This window comes from Stenella coeruleoalba, assembly GCF_951394435.1.
Source record: "Stenella coeruleoalba genome assembly, chromosome: 9".
Classification (NCBI taxonomy): Eukaryota; Metazoa; Chordata; class Mammalia; order Artiodactyla; family Delphinidae; genus Stenella; species Stenella coeruleoalba.
Window position 1 is genome coordinate 104,497,151 of NC_137155.1, and position 15,141 is coordinate 104,512,291.

A 15,141-nucleotide genomic window follows, 5' to 3' on the forward strand; every position below is an offset into this window, starting at 1 on the left:
GCACATGGCTCAGAGGAGGGCACTGGATAAATGGTAGTAGCATCAGCGTCATTGCTACCAAGCGCCGCCACCACCAGCAGCATCACAGCCACTAGTGCTGCTGTGTGCTGAGCTCTGGACCACGTTCTATGTTCTCCAGGGGAAGAATGCCTCCAACATGGACCTGTCCTCAAACAGCCTGCAGACTGAAATGGGAGTCAAGTCATAGACATTAGTAACTGTAATGGAAAGTATATCAAAGAGGTTTGGGGATACGGAGCTTGGAAGGAAGTGACCATAATCAGCTGGGGAAATCAGGGCAGCTTCCTGGAGCCAGGTGACACCCTTCCTAGAGCCACAACTTGCATCACGTCCCCTGCCTGCGTGGCTCCCAGCCGTGCCAGGGCCTGGGCACTAGAGCTGAAAGTCAGGGCCCCTTCCTCTCATGGAGATGCACCTGCCCAGTCCCAGATTGCACAATTATGAGCTCCGACTGCAGGCCCTCCGAGTCCCGCTTGCCAGCAAACACTGAGTGGATGAGACTTTTGTCTATACATTAGTCACTGTGCTCATCAAATATTCTCTCGTGCCAAGGATCCAGAACAAATTAGGAAACCCAAATTGAGCCATCTTTCGACCACAGAGCAAACATCTCCTCCGGTGTGTCTCACAGCCCGAAGGCAGCGTTGACAAGCACATTGATCAAGACACACTTGCTGCCGGCGTGACCGAGCACACGGTGGTGGGGCTGTCCACAGGCCTCCTAATGAGATGGCCCCGTGATGCCGTTGGAGGCGGCAAGACTGGGGAGCTGGGGGTGGGTCCCGGCAACCCTCACCTCCGGCTCATTAATGGAGAGTTGGGGTTACGCTGCTCTGCCTTTTTGGGCTCGGGCCGTAGAGGGTAATTCTGGCAAGCTGTTCTGTCTCTGTCTCCACACAGTGGGAAGGTTGTCAGTGCTCAGTCCTGTTCAGGCTCTCAGCGACCCGCCCACGTTCAGGGGCAGTAGACTGGAGGTGTCATTCTTACTGACAGCACTGTCCCCAGGACAAAAACATTCCTGCATTCAGAGGAGCCTCACACTGGTCTAGCTTTGACCACGACAGCTACGCTGTCTGCTGCTCACATACAGAACTATCAGTTAGAAAAATCAGTCCCCAGTTTCTAGGGTTCACAAAATCTGAGGTTGAAGAGGTGTTAAGTTCTAAACCACAGGATCAATGAATTTTGCAGGAAGTTGACAGCAGTACAAAGCGTGGGTGTGAAGTTATGGATATCTGCAAACGATGCCCCATTACACAGCTTGGAACTAGTCCACAGAGACGGCCGACGACAGGACGCGCGTTGGTTCTCGTCTCCCCGTGGCACTACCTTCTCGCTGCGTCACCTCTGCTTCACTGGGCGCTCCTCCCGCTTTGCACTTTGTCCTTTGCAGCAGCTGCACCCCACACCCTCATGCCCGCAGAGGTAAAGGGAATGGACTGAGGCAGAGCTGCAGTCCGCCCTTCTGTCCAGCCCGGGTGAGCACGAGGCGTGGGTTGCAGGTCAGCTGCCTGCAGCGTCCACCCGGAGGACCTCAGGATAACCATCCCACGTGGGTGGTGTGTTCTGAGTGCCAGCGCCAGGCCATTCTTTGGCTTCATGCGTTTTTACTTCTTTTTGACCCTCTCAACAGACATGACATTTTGGTGTCTGCAGACTCCTCATTTTGTGGGTAAGGAGACAGGATCTCTGGTGAGTAGAAGCAGAGCTGGATGTGGCCCCAGGCCTGGCTTCAGGCAGTGCCACAGAGAAGCAGGCCCATCCTGCAGGCTGGCTGACGGAAAACGCAGAACTGTGCTCAACTGGCTTCCAAGAAGGCAACTTGGGGACCTTCTTTTTGGCTTAAAAAACAAACATGAAAAAGTTGAACAAGAATTCCAGGGCCCTGATTTCAGCTCTACCACCAATTAAGCATCTGAAAGTGAACATTTCACTCTGTCTTTTTCAGCCTCGGTTTCCCTCTGTAAACAGAGGTGTCACGTCTATAGGACAGTTTGGGGGAAGTTGCCACCCTAGCACTGCTGAGTCCTCCCACACGTGGTCACGGTGTATATCTCCACGAATGTAGGTCTTCTTTAATTACTCTCAACGTTTCAAAATTTTCAACGTTTAAAGCCTTACACATATTTTTGTTAGATTACGTCTAGTTGTTTCATAATATTCGATGCTATTACGAATGATATTTTTATAATTCCAATACCTAATTGTTGCTGGTATATAGAAATACAATTGATGTTTGTGTATTTACTCTGCATTCCACAGCATTTCCACACTCGCTTATTCGTCTGAGTAGCTTTTTTGTAGATTCCACCAAATTTTCTACAAAGATGATCACGTAATCTGGATGCCTTGGATTCCTTTTGCTTGCTTTACTGCACGAGCTAGGCCCTCCAGGGCAATGTTGCACAGAAGAGGTAAAAGCAGACATCCTTGTGGAATTCCAGATCTGAAGCAGAAAGCACTCATTCTTCCCCATTCAGTACGGTGTCGGCTGTAGGTCTCCATCATGATGTTGGCTTTGGTCAAGTGCTTTTACTTTTGAGACTATCATGTAGCTTTTCTCTTCCTTGTTAATATGGTAGGTTGTACTGATTAATCTTCAGATGTAACCAGCCCTGCATTTCTGGAATAAATCTCCCTTGATCATGATGTATTATTAGTTTTTTATATTGTTGGATTTGGTTTGTCTAGAAATTCTGTTTCTGTATTTCTGAGATAATCATCTGCAGTTTTCTCTTCTTTTAATCTCTTTCTCTGTATGACTTTGATCCTTTGACATTTGTTGAGACTTACTTTATGTCTCAGCACATGATCCATCTTGGGAAATACTCTGTGTACTTGAAAATAATGTGTATTCAGCGGGTTTTAGGTGTATCATTCTATAAATATCAATTAGGTTATGTTGGTTGATGGTGTTGTTCAAATCTTCTGTATCCTTACTGATATTTAATCTGTTTGTATAATCAGTTACTGAGAGAGGAAAGTTGAAATCTCTAAAAATGATTGTGGACTTGTACATTTCTCTTTAATAGTTTCATATTTTTGCTTTATGTATTTGAGGCTCTGACATTAGGTTCATAAAAAGATTTCTATGCCATCTTAATGAATTGACCATTTACTCATTAAAAAGTCTCTATATCTAATAATAATATTTGTCTTGAAGTGTACGTTGATTACTATCAATACAGTCACACCAGTTTTCTTATATTTAGAGATTCCATTGTGTATATTTTCCATACTTTTGCTTTCAACCTGTATATGTCTTTCTATTTCATGTGCGATGGCTTTAGTAGAATATAGTTGAAGCTTGTTTTTTAATTGTTATTCAGATTGAACATCTCTGCTTTTTATTTGAAGGGATTAATCCGTTTGTATTTAATATAATTATTGATATGGATGGATTTAACTCTACTTTCTTGATATTTGCTTTATATTCAACCCATCTGATCTTTCTTCCTCTCTTCCTCCTTGCTTTCCTTCCTATGGACAAATGAAGCATTTTTAGCATTCCATTCTATCTCTGAATTGACCTTCAGTAATACCTATTTTTAAAATGGTTGCTGTAAAAATTATAATGTGTCTAATTTATCACAGTCTACCTTCAAATAATATCACAGAACTTCACAAATCAACAAAAAGTTACAACAGTATAATTCCAGTGTTCCTACCTACTCTTTGTGGTCCTGTTGTCATGTAGTTTTCTTCCACGTAAGCTAAAAACCCCACAAATACATTTTTATTATTTTGCTTCAAATATCCAATAGCTTTTATCCAAAAATTCATATATGTTATGTGTGTGTATCTTTTATATTTACTTGCAAATTTACCATTTCTGGTTCTTTTCATCCCCTTTGTAGATATTGGCTTCTATATCATATCATTTTTCTTTAAGCTAAAGAACTTCCTTTAGCATTTCTGGAGTATGAGTCTTCCAGACACAGATTCTTCCTGTTTCACCTACAGTTTTGAACAATATAAAAGTCTAAATTGACAGGATTTGTTTGGTCTTTTTTTCCTTTTCAGTACTTTAAAGATGTTCTTCCATTGTTTTATGGTCTCCTAATGAGAAGTAAGACTTCATTCTTATAATCATTCCCCTAGATGTAAGGGGTCTTTTTCCCCTGAGGATACCTTTAAGATTTCCTCTTTATCTTTGGTTTTCCCCCAATTTGATTATGATATGCCTAGATTTGTATTTATCTTGCTTGAGGTTCACTAAGTTTCTTGGATCTATGTTTTGATAAGTTTTGTCAATTTTGGAAAAACCCAGCCATTATTTCTTTAAATATTTCTTCTGCCTCATTCTCTTTCTCTTTCCCTTCTAGGATTCCAATTATACTTGTGTTAGAGTTACTTGAAATTGCACCATGTATCTTGGATGTTTTGTTCCATTTTGCACTCTTTTTTACAATATAATCTTTTTTAAAATAAATTTATTTTTTAATTTTTGACTGCGTTGGGTCTTCGTTGCTGCGTGCAGGCTTTCTATAGCTGCGGCGAGTGGGGGCTACTCTTCGTTGCGGTGTGCAGGCTTCTCATTGCGGTGGCTTCTCTTGTTGCGGAGCACGGGCTCTAGGTGTGCGGGTTTCAGTAGTTGTGGTGCACAGGCTCAGTAGTTGTGGCTCAGGGCTCTAGAGCGCAGGCTCAGTAGTTGTGGCACACGGGCTTAGTTGCTCCGCAGCATGCGGGATCTTCCCGGGCCAGAGCTTGAACCCGTGTCCCCTGCATTGGCAGGCGGATTCTTAACCACTGCGCCACCAGGGAAGCCCTACAATATGTTCTTTTTGTTTCACTTTTGACCATTTCAATTGAGCTGACTTGAAATTCACTGATTCTTCCCTCTACTCTCTCTAGTCTATCGTTAAGCTCCTCAAATGAATTCTTTACTTCTGGTCTTCTTACTTTAATCTGGAGCACTTCCATTTGGTTCTGTTTCACTCTTTCCGTCTCTCTGCTACAATTTTCCACTTGCTCGTTTATGCTTTCCCACCTTTCCCACTCAATCCTTTAACGTATTTATCCTAATTATTAAGATATCCTTTTCCAATAATCCCAATGAATGAGTCATACCTGGATCTTCTCCTATCGACTCTTTACTCTCTTGACCAAGAGTGACATCTTCTTGTTCCTTCATGTGTCTCCCACTTTGTTATTGTACGCTGGAAATTTTGCTTAAGAGTAAAGGAGGATGAAGTAAATGACATTTAACCCTAGAAAGCGGAGGGTCCCTTCCTTTCTCAGCCTGCTGATGTGGTGGCTGAGGCCATGAAATCTGTCATTGAAGTTGGTGTGGATTCTGTTGCAGAGGCGGTCAGATTCAGTCACTACTGACTACAGTGATGTTGAGGGCAGGACTGGGGCCCTTTCTTCAGCAGATCCAAGCCCTAGTGCAACCTGAGGATTGCTTCATGCTCTGCAGACAGCTGCCGGTTTTCTGAACCAGGGGAGCTCTCTCTGATTCACAGCCCAGTACCGTTGTGAGTCGCTGAAGACTTCTTTTCCTGGCTTTCGGCATGCCATTCACAGACCTTTCTCCACCATGCAGCCTCATCCCAACCCTTCGGAGGGCTGAGGTGTGCTCAGAAAGGCCTGGAGCTCCTTGGAAGGACATCTCTCGGTCCTTGTCCCCCTCTCCCACCCTCCAGTGTCCTATCTCCAGCACTCAGTGCTCTGTGCAGCCTGCCTCTGGGCTCTCCCCTTGCGCCAGGCTCCGCTGCCAACAGTCCTTAAACCCTAGGCCGCCTTCTTCCTCTCCCCGCTGTGGTTCCTGCCTGTGGGAAAGCAGCGGAGGTCTTCTTTCCCCTAGAATGAGCTCATCCCTTTCTGAATTTAGTTCGTTCAGGTTTCTTTGTGTCCTAGCTTTCTGGGTTTTGTTTTTGTCTTTGAAGGCTGTGGTTTAGTAGCTCACTTGGCTTATTCCTGCTGTCGCGGTAGACCGGGGGGACTTCTTGACATGCTGCACTTTGAGCTCATCTGAGCATCTTCAGCTGCCGACTTCTGGTTGCTCTTCCAACGCCCAGCCCCTGGGAAGCCCTTGACCCCACGTGCCTACCTGGTTCAAGTTCAGCCTTCCCTCCATTACAGCACCTGCTCTGCTTTTAAATGTATCTCTGTGTCTCCCTCATTCAGTGGGGTTGTAAAATCCTGAGGGCAGGAATGTGAAGTCCCAGCACCCAGCACAGCTTCCTGCACAATAAAAATGCGTAAAACAAGGATTCCAAATAAATCGGTTAATCCATGGTATTTCCAAATGATGAATTTCGGTTTAAACCTCCTCCAAGGCATAGAATAAACTGGGACCTGCAATGTTTTCTGTAATGAACCAGCGCTACTGTGGTTGATAAAAGTGGGAGCCGGTTTCCACCACTAACAATGCAGAAGCAGTAACTGCATTGATTTGGTGACGGTAAGAGCACAACTGTGCATCAGGGCTCGGGGCTGGGCGGTTCTGTCTAAGGGGAGAGTGAGTTTACACCCTCTGGCTTCTTTCAGGAAGTACTTATACTAAACCTCTAAAGATGGTAAGTTCACAGCATCCCTCTGTCTATGATAGCTAGGTTTTTGATGACACATACATAGAAAAGATGATTCATAAACAAATTCACTGCAAATTGTTGCACCTTGAAAGATCATCGTGTAGAAAGCTTGCATTTCCAACTGAAATACTTCATCACCCGAGAGCGGAGGGGATCAGAAAACACTGCCCAAATCCCGGGCAAAAGTCTGCACGAAGAGCTTCTTGGACCTTATCCTGTCTCAGTTTATTACAGGGACGATGAAGAGCCTTCTCCTCATTTAAACCCTGGACAGAGAAAATAATGAGTTCCAGGTTTTCATGCATTTTTAAATATTGAGAAGCATCCCTCTTAACACAGGATAACAACACCTAAGCCAAAGTGCCGCCAGGTGCTCATTCTCGAATAATCCTGTGACTGTCACGCTGAAACCGCCGTGTGGTGAGGTGACCACAGGATTCATCATTCAAACTGGACATTTCTGAGCGGGAAAAGGGGCTTGCTGGTAATTTTGACGGGGCAGCAGGCACAAACCGGCACGGTCCAGCCGGACCACGAGGTGTGGTCATTCCCCTGGGTGGGAGTTTTAAAGATTACGGAGGGCAAACTTGATGGGCGGTGGCCGTTGCTGACGGAACGCTGGACAAGACCAGGGACAGCCATTTTGTTTCCCCATCAATGTTTCCTAGAAGGGAGGGCAGGTCGGGATGTGATCACTCCTGTCCGAGGCAGCCCGGTGCCGAGGGTACAGTCTGGGAGGAATGCACGGTCCTGGCAAAGACAGCAGTCACCTTTCTCCTCCAGTGGGGAAGGCGCCTGGAGAACACGCGCAGGGCTGGGCCCACCGTGTGCACGAGCCAGGGCTGGAAGGGCTCTGCGCTAAGCTCCCCGGGTCCGTGTGAGGGCCCGAGCGCAGCCAGAAGAGCAGCACATCTGCCCCCGGAGCCGTGTCGGTGGCTCACCTGCGTCACCACTGCACCTCCCGGAGGCTCAAAGGCCCCGCCGTCCACAAGTCCCTACAGTCGCGGCAGCTTCTTCCTAATTCCCGCGTCTCGCGGGCGCGGACAGCAGGCGAGCGTGGCGGAGTCAGGGGCCCACTCAGGCCCCTCCAGCTGGCTTCAGGCCACTCTTGGTCCAGGGAGCTAACCGAGCTCAGCCACCCCGCACGGCCACCACGTGTGTGCCACCCACCATCCAGCCCAGAGCTGGCTGAAGTGACAGGAGAGCGAGTGAAGGCGTGGCCCAAATCGCTCCCCCGGTGTCCCAGGGCCGGCCGCCTTGGGATGAATCTGGGGGGTGTGAGAGGAGCGAAGCGTCCCGGGCTTTCATCCATCTTCCAGCACGGCATCAGGCTTAAAATGGTCCAATTCCACTGGCGGAAATAACCTTCCGCAGAAAGACGCGTGAATGTGGCTGCCGAACACCCCACGTGCCCAGAGCACCCGGACTTCCATGCTTTCCCCAAGTCCACCCTCAAGATGCATGAGGGCCTCTGGCCCTGGACACCACTTCTAGACCCGTCTCTTCTAGGCTAGTCAAAAGCTGGCAACTCTGGTTTAACTGGTTGTCATAAAATCATGCGTACTTTCCCATCTAGAAAGTTATGAGATTTCTCACCGTTTCTATAAACTATTCTTTTCAATGGGCTTCGAGTCCTGGATGGCTCTAGAGCAGACTGGCCTTGGTACAGAATGAACCTGCACTGAGGACCTGACAGCTGCCGCACACGGGGCGCCCCCGAGGGCAGGCTGCGTAAGGAGAGCCGCCCTGGGACACAGGACCTCAGTGCCGACACCAGGACAGTCTCGGGCAACCAGGATGGCTGCTCACCCTGTGCCCACCGACGTCCTGCTGTCCTGCCTCACAGTGGACCCCGCAGCCGGGTCCCGGGTCCAGGTGGTAAGCACAGGTCCTCCCGAAAGGGTGGAGACGCACCCTGTCTCTCCCCAGCCCCCCCCCCGCCGCTAGCCCGAGACACAGGAGAAAAGCCCAGTGATGCCACAGCCATAGGAAACGTTCCCTGTGTGTGCCCGGAGGAAGCCCCCAGCAGCGGCAGACACACCCGAGACCAGAGAGGGGCTCTGAGGGTCACCTGGGCCGGCGGCCTGTCCGGCTTCAGCCCGGGGAGCACATCAGGGACGGCGGCCTGGGACAGGGCCTCCAGGTAGGGCAGGTAGCGCTGAAGGGCCTCGGCCAGCACGTCGCCCTCCAGGCTGAGGCTCCGCTTGTCCTGGACACTCTGCTTTGAGCTCCTGCAAAGCAAAAGGAAAGCGTGAGCCAGTCCATGGGGCGTGGCGTTGATTCCGCTGACAGACGCTGCCACGGCGAGGGAGGGTGGCCGCAGGGACCACGTGGGGACCCGGGCATCAGGCCAGGTGGCGAGAGCCTGGCCCCCGCTGCTTTCACCAACTGCAGCTGGAAACTTTCATGCGCCCCCTGAGCCTGGCGGCTGGACACTGTGCGGACTTGGTGAGTGACTCTGAGAAGAGGGCCAGCCCTAGAGTATGTTCTCAAGAAGCGTCCCCAACCACCGGGGACAGGAGACAAACTAGAATGTGGGGAGCAGCTGGCCTTACTCAAGCCCAGCAAGAACCTGAGTGGCAGAGGTTTCCTCAGTGTGGGGAGGGGCAACTGGAGAGCCCTGCTCCTACCATCCACTGGCTCTGGGACCCCACCATCTCAGCCAGCGCCCCCCACGTGCAGAGGAATGGGGTAGGGGCGCACTGCGTGAGGGGGTCGTGCTCACGACGGCACATCCTGACTCCCGGAAGCTGTGACCGCATGGGGTCCCGTGGCATGGCGCGGGGGGGGGCAGAGCGGGGGGCATCAGCTTGCTACTCAGCTGACCCTAAGGGAGGCCCTCCCGGTACCCCAGTGTGACCACAAGGTCCTTAGAAGAGGAAGAGGGGGTCGAGGGCTGGTGTCAGAGTGATGTCATGAGAAAGACCTCCAGCTGTGAAGGACGGGGCGCGAGGACCGCAAAAGGCAGGAAGCGATGCCGAGAGCCTGCTTGGAAGAAGGGACCTTGTTCTTGGGGGTTTCTCTTGTTCATTGCTCTGCCCAGAATCTGCATGGAGACCGAGTCACCGTCGGCACTGAGAGCAGCGTCCACTGAAAGAACAAGCCTGGAAACACCTGGCAGGCTCTGGGGTGACGCCGAGTCAGCTTCACAGCTGTAGCCTTTCCCACCGCTGGCCTCTCCGATGGCACTCTTGCAGCGTTAGGAAAAGCGTCTCTGTGACTAAGATCGTTTATCACTGGGAGTGAACTTCGGAAAACAAACTGATTATTGTGGTGAATGGCAGTGATGCAGATTATGGACTTACTTGGAAAAAACATGTCTTGTTTTCTTTTAAGAAAATGCACTTTTTAAATTATATAAAACACAGTACTCAGTCCCTGTCGAACTCTTTGACAACCACAGACACTGTCTGTGGGGAAAGTGCTGGACTACACACGACCTCAAGCTGTGCTCTGTGCCGGGGCTCAGTAAACGTGCGGTGACTTGTGAATCATAAATAACTGCACACAAGTGCTCCCTGATGTTTACATACAGTGTACGTGGGGTTTCCTCACCTACTAAACCCATTTGATCTTCATGTAAGCAGATATGGGGCTTTAAGTTTGTTCTATTTTCTATTAACCGCCGCAAGTGCCCTAGATGTGAACAAGAATATCCCAGACCACCAGAAGAGGAAGAGCTTACACGCCGCTGATGTGTGGTTTCGGCACGTGGGAAGGACAAGGACGCATTCGCTGTTTTCTTCATTTATTCCCACCTTTTCTCTGACTTTGTATTTGGAGAGACATAGCTTTTGATCTTCACTTTTATTTACAAATGTACCAAATGTGACAAAAGCCATGCTAATTGTAGAAAAGGAGGTGTTCTTACGTGCAGAAGTGGGTGTCCTGCGGCTTCCTGGCCTGGATGGGGTGGGGTAGGTGGGGATGGAGAGGCCGTAAGCGCGGGCAGAGGGACAGAGGACGCGGGCAGCCTGCGGCTACCCACAGCCTGAGAGCTGAAAGCAGGGCCGCGTCCAGCACAGCAGGGCTGGCTTGCTGTTCGGCCGCTGCCTCTCGCTGTAGCTAGAATACAGCCCACGGCCTGTGCCCGGAGGGGGCCACCCGGCCTGCCCAGGTCACCTCAGAAGATGTGCGCCAGCCCCAGGCCCGGGAGCCTCAGGGCTCCGGAACCTCTGTTACTGCGGCTGCCCGGCCTCTACTCCACTGCACACCGGAGCCCATGTCCTGCGCAGCGCAGGACCCAAGCGAGACAAGCTCCCTGGGTGCCCCAGGTCAGGATCCCGATGGGCTTGGGTCTGCTGCCCCGCCGGCCTGGTGTCGTCTCAGACGACAACCTGAGGACGAAGAATCATCGCCCCATCGTCCAGCTGAGGGGACCGAGCCCTGGCGCATCACTGGGTCACGTGGCGAGGCCAGCTCTGGTTGCGCCCAGAAACCAGACAAATAAAACCGGGCTTCTTCCCAGTCGGGGATCTATAGGGTCAGCGGCCCCGGCCACACCCACTCCTCATGGGGACGGGACGTCCGTGGCCTCTTCAGGTCTGTCTCCCAGGCTGATCCGGGCACTCTGCCGCAGTCCAACAGTGAGAACGGTGCTCTGTAACGGAAGTGACCTCCATCCTGATGGCAACGAGGCGTCTGCAGTGACCGAGGGTGGGGTCACCACGCGTGCATGCCTGCATGCGTGTCTATGAGGGTACGTCTGTGTGCGTCTCTGTGTGTGTCCGTGCATGTCTGCATGTCTGCGTGTCTGTATGTGCCTGGGTGTGTATATGTATCTGTGTGTGTGTGTGTGTGTGTCCGTGTGTATCTGTGTGTGCCTATGTGTGTTGCAGATGCTGGGTGAGGCTGTGTTACTACAGATAAAGGGCCTGTTTGCTAACAACCATATCCACTTCCAGGGACCAGGAAACGATGTTTGAAGTATTTTATATCCAGACATGACAATCTGTTCCTTGCATGTGGGCCTTTACTGTGATTTAGGGAATGTACTGGGGTTTTAGGCGGGTGTGTACCTCATTGTAGATTTCCCACTTGGAGTAACGGAGAACAGGCTCCCGGCTAGTGTTTCCATGTAGAAAGTCTCACTTTCAAGAATGTCAGGGGTTTGATATCTGTACGTGTTTCATAGAAGCTGGGACTTACAGAAAATCTTCACGTTTGTGTTTAATTATTGCGATTGATAAAACTGTCCTGTTTTTATTTCTGATGCCCTTTTCAAGTTACACTGGCTCAGACTTAACAGGCATATAAACGATCAGGGGCTGCACGGTTCTTTGCGTCTCAATCACGGCTACGGCTTCCTTGACCATTTTTTAATGGATGAAATTTCATGTTCTGGGTGTAATTTAACGGAAGTCAATTTACTTTTCTGGTACTTTATCTATTGTTCTCACTAATCGCTAATCAATGCAGATAGAACCACCTCATAAATGTGTCTTGAAATTGTCTCATTCATCTTCCCTGCGTGTCCGCTGCTGGAGGACTGTTTGTGACACTGTAACACGTCACAGCAGCGAAGAGCGCGTCCATCTCTGTGTGCGACACTGTAGCAGTTAGCTCTCAGACTGACTTTTGCCCTGTCGTTCGGCTTGAAGTAGGTCACAACTTTCTAAGTGTACATTTTCTCCCTCAAAAGACGAAGAATGCAGTCCCTGCACGCCGGTCTCCACTGGTCCCTTTCCCACTTCCTTGCACTGACCTGCAGGCTCCAATAACATGCGATGCTTTAAGCTGTCACCCAATGTGCTCAGGGAAAAAAAAATCCGAATTATAAACAGAATCTTTGCAAAGAGCACACAGTGACCTGGTTCTCACTCCTTTCTCCATAATCCCAACCTTGTCTAATGATCATTTCGGTGCCATTTTATTTTTCACATAAACAGAATTCACGGCTCAGTCAAGTCCTCCATAACGTTGCTGCCCACCCCACCCCCATCTGTTCTGGCCATCAGGGGCCTCAGCAGAGGGTGTCCCTAGGCTCCCGGCATCTGTCCCTCACGCAGCATCCACGACACGGCTTTGCCTCTTCCAGGCTCTCAGGCAGGCTTGCTCTGCTCCCCCCAAGACTGGGGCTGGGTGTCCTGACACCACACTCTGAGCTTACTGCTACCTCCTGAATGTGTCACTGGTTTGGGGCCAGTTCCTTCATCTCTTTTCAGGTCACCTGTTCTGTCACAAGTTTGCTGACTGTGGATATCCACACATCTACAGGGTACAGAAAGCTCTGGAAGTACCCTGTGGAATGAAGGTCAGGCAGGATTCTTGGTCGGTGTGGTTACCCATGTAATAAACAAAAGTGTCACAAGACCCTTCATGCCTTCCTTCCTTCTTTAGTCAACAGCTCTGGGCTGGACACCCACCTGTACACGGCATGTGCCAGGCGCCAGGGATGCGCTGGGAAGGGGGTGGGGGGTCCGAAGGTGGGATTCCTCCATTAATAGTGACTCAGACCTGTCGCTTCAGAAACTGCCTGGAAAGCCTAAAGGTGATGGCCACGGACTGAATCTGAAGTAAGATACATAGTTACAAACACTGAAGATGCTGAAAGTAGACCAGTCACAGGCCAGAGAGGGAAAGAAAGAAGCAGAGAGATCAGGGGCCTCTGGCCAGAGGGGCTGTAAAAAATGCCACCTAACGTCATTTATAAACGCTGCATGCAACGTAAGAGGCTCCAAAGGGCAGAATTTTAAAGGATTACTTAGACGGCAAAACAGAGACAACACAGGAATGTAATACTGATTTTAGAAAAGTGGGATCAAGACGAAAAGCACTAAAGATGATGCAGTCTCCACTTAAAAACGGCAGCAGGTGTGATGATCCGCCGTGAAGGAGAAACGCTGCGAGTGCGTATGGGCTGAACGTCAGAACCCAAAGTGCGTAAAGCAAAGTATGTTAAAAATGGAAGGAAAATTTATGGAAATAGTTTCTGTCTGAGAAATTTCAATAAATAAAAATATAAATAAGGATATTTGATTTTGAGTAATATAATTTATATTTATACATAATTATAAATTTTATATATGATTATAAACTATATATAAAAATCCGTACACTGTAAATAGTGGATACAATAGTTTGTTTTTGTTTTTTTTTTTTTTTTTTTTACGCGGGCCTCTCACTGTTGTGGCCTCTCCTGTTGCGGAGCACAGGCTCTGGACGCGCAGGCTCAGCGGCCATGGCTCACGGGCCCAGCCGCTGCGCAGCATGTGGGATCTTCCCGGACCGGGGCATGAACCCGTGTCCCCTGCATCGGCAGGCGGACTCTCAACCACTGTGCCACCAGGGAAGCCTGATACAATAGTTTTTTGAAGTATCCATTGAAAATTAATAAAAGTGTGGTATAAACTAGGCCACAAAGAGAACCCCAAATTTCTAAAAAGTAAAAACTGAACATGTCACATTCTCTAACTAAAATGTAATAAAACTAGACACTGATTTAAAGTCTAAAGACAAGAGCACATAAATATGAACAAAGGAAAGAGCCTACACTTACTGCTCCCAAAGGATATAAAATTACAATTACAGATAATTTAGAACAAAAGCAAATGAGCCCATCAACATTACAGGATGATGCCAAAACCAAGCTCATAGGCGAATGCATAGCCTTAAGTGATTTCACTGCTTTTTAACAATGAATAAATAAAATTAAGAACAAAACTTTCAGTTCAAGAAGTTTCATAAAAACAATAAATCTAAGAATGGTAGAAAGAGAAAAGTCCAAGAGATAATTATTGTTAAAAATTGTGTTAAAAGGGTAAAGAGAAAAATCAATGGCAAAGGTGTGATAATTACACACATGGTGAATGATTTTTTAAATTATAACACAGTACTGTGACTCACACTAAGTTAACCAATTTGGAAATCCCTATGAAAAGGATAATAGTTCTCTGCAAAAATGTAAAATCTGTGAGCATATTCCACCAATAATCTCAGAAGACAATAAAGTGTTATGAGATTTACCTACAAAGAAAGATCATTTAAAAATATATACCAGGCAGCAGACAATTTCAACACTAAAGAAAGTTTTGCAGAAGGTTTTTGAAAAGAAGGAAAACTATTACGTGTGTATCATGACAATCCTGTAACCTTGACAAAAGCTGAGGAAGAAGAGGGTGGGTGACCAGGATTCCTGTCACCAGGCAGAGGCCCCATAGGACACACGGCATCTCCAAACGGGACGTCCAGCAGTTTCATAAAGGAACTGTTCGCAAAGACAGAGCAGGACCAAGAGAACCGACAGGCTGACGGTGGAGAAGGGCTGGGTCTATGGGAGGGAGGAGTTAATGGGTCACAGCGGGGGTCCAAGCAGCCATGACCTTGGCAGAGCCCTGGGTGCGATGCCTTCCCGCCCTCCCAGCCAGGGGTGCATCACGGCCAAACCCACCCAGCCCAAGGCCAAGGACCTGCTGGTGCCGCCCAGGAAGCCCATCTCTCCGGGGCAGAGCGGGCGAGGGGGGAGGGAATTAACACCCTCAAGGAAGAAATTAGAACTCCCACCTCGAGAGGGCTATGAGCTCCCTTTCCGCTGGCAACTGTACCTCATGCCATCTACGGAACAGACCGGAAAGCTACTTCTATA

The 15,141-nt window shown here is 48.9% G+C and overlaps 1 protein-coding gene across 4 annotated transcripts in view; it reads right to left on the reverse strand.

The window, feature by feature from the left end:
• Positions 1–15,141, reverse strand: part of PTPRN2 (protein tyrosine phosphatase receptor type N2) — a 697,620-nt gene that overhangs the window by 442,526 nt on the left and 239,953 nt on the right. For all 4 annotated transcript variants that reach the window (XM_079932273.1, XM_079932275.1, XM_079932274.1 and 1 more), the window contains exon 5: positions 8,629–8,788. In XM_079932273.1, coding sequence (XP_079788399.1) covers positions 8,629–8,788 — 160 coding nt within the window. The remainder of the gene's footprint in view (positions 1–8,628; positions 8,789–15,141) is intronic.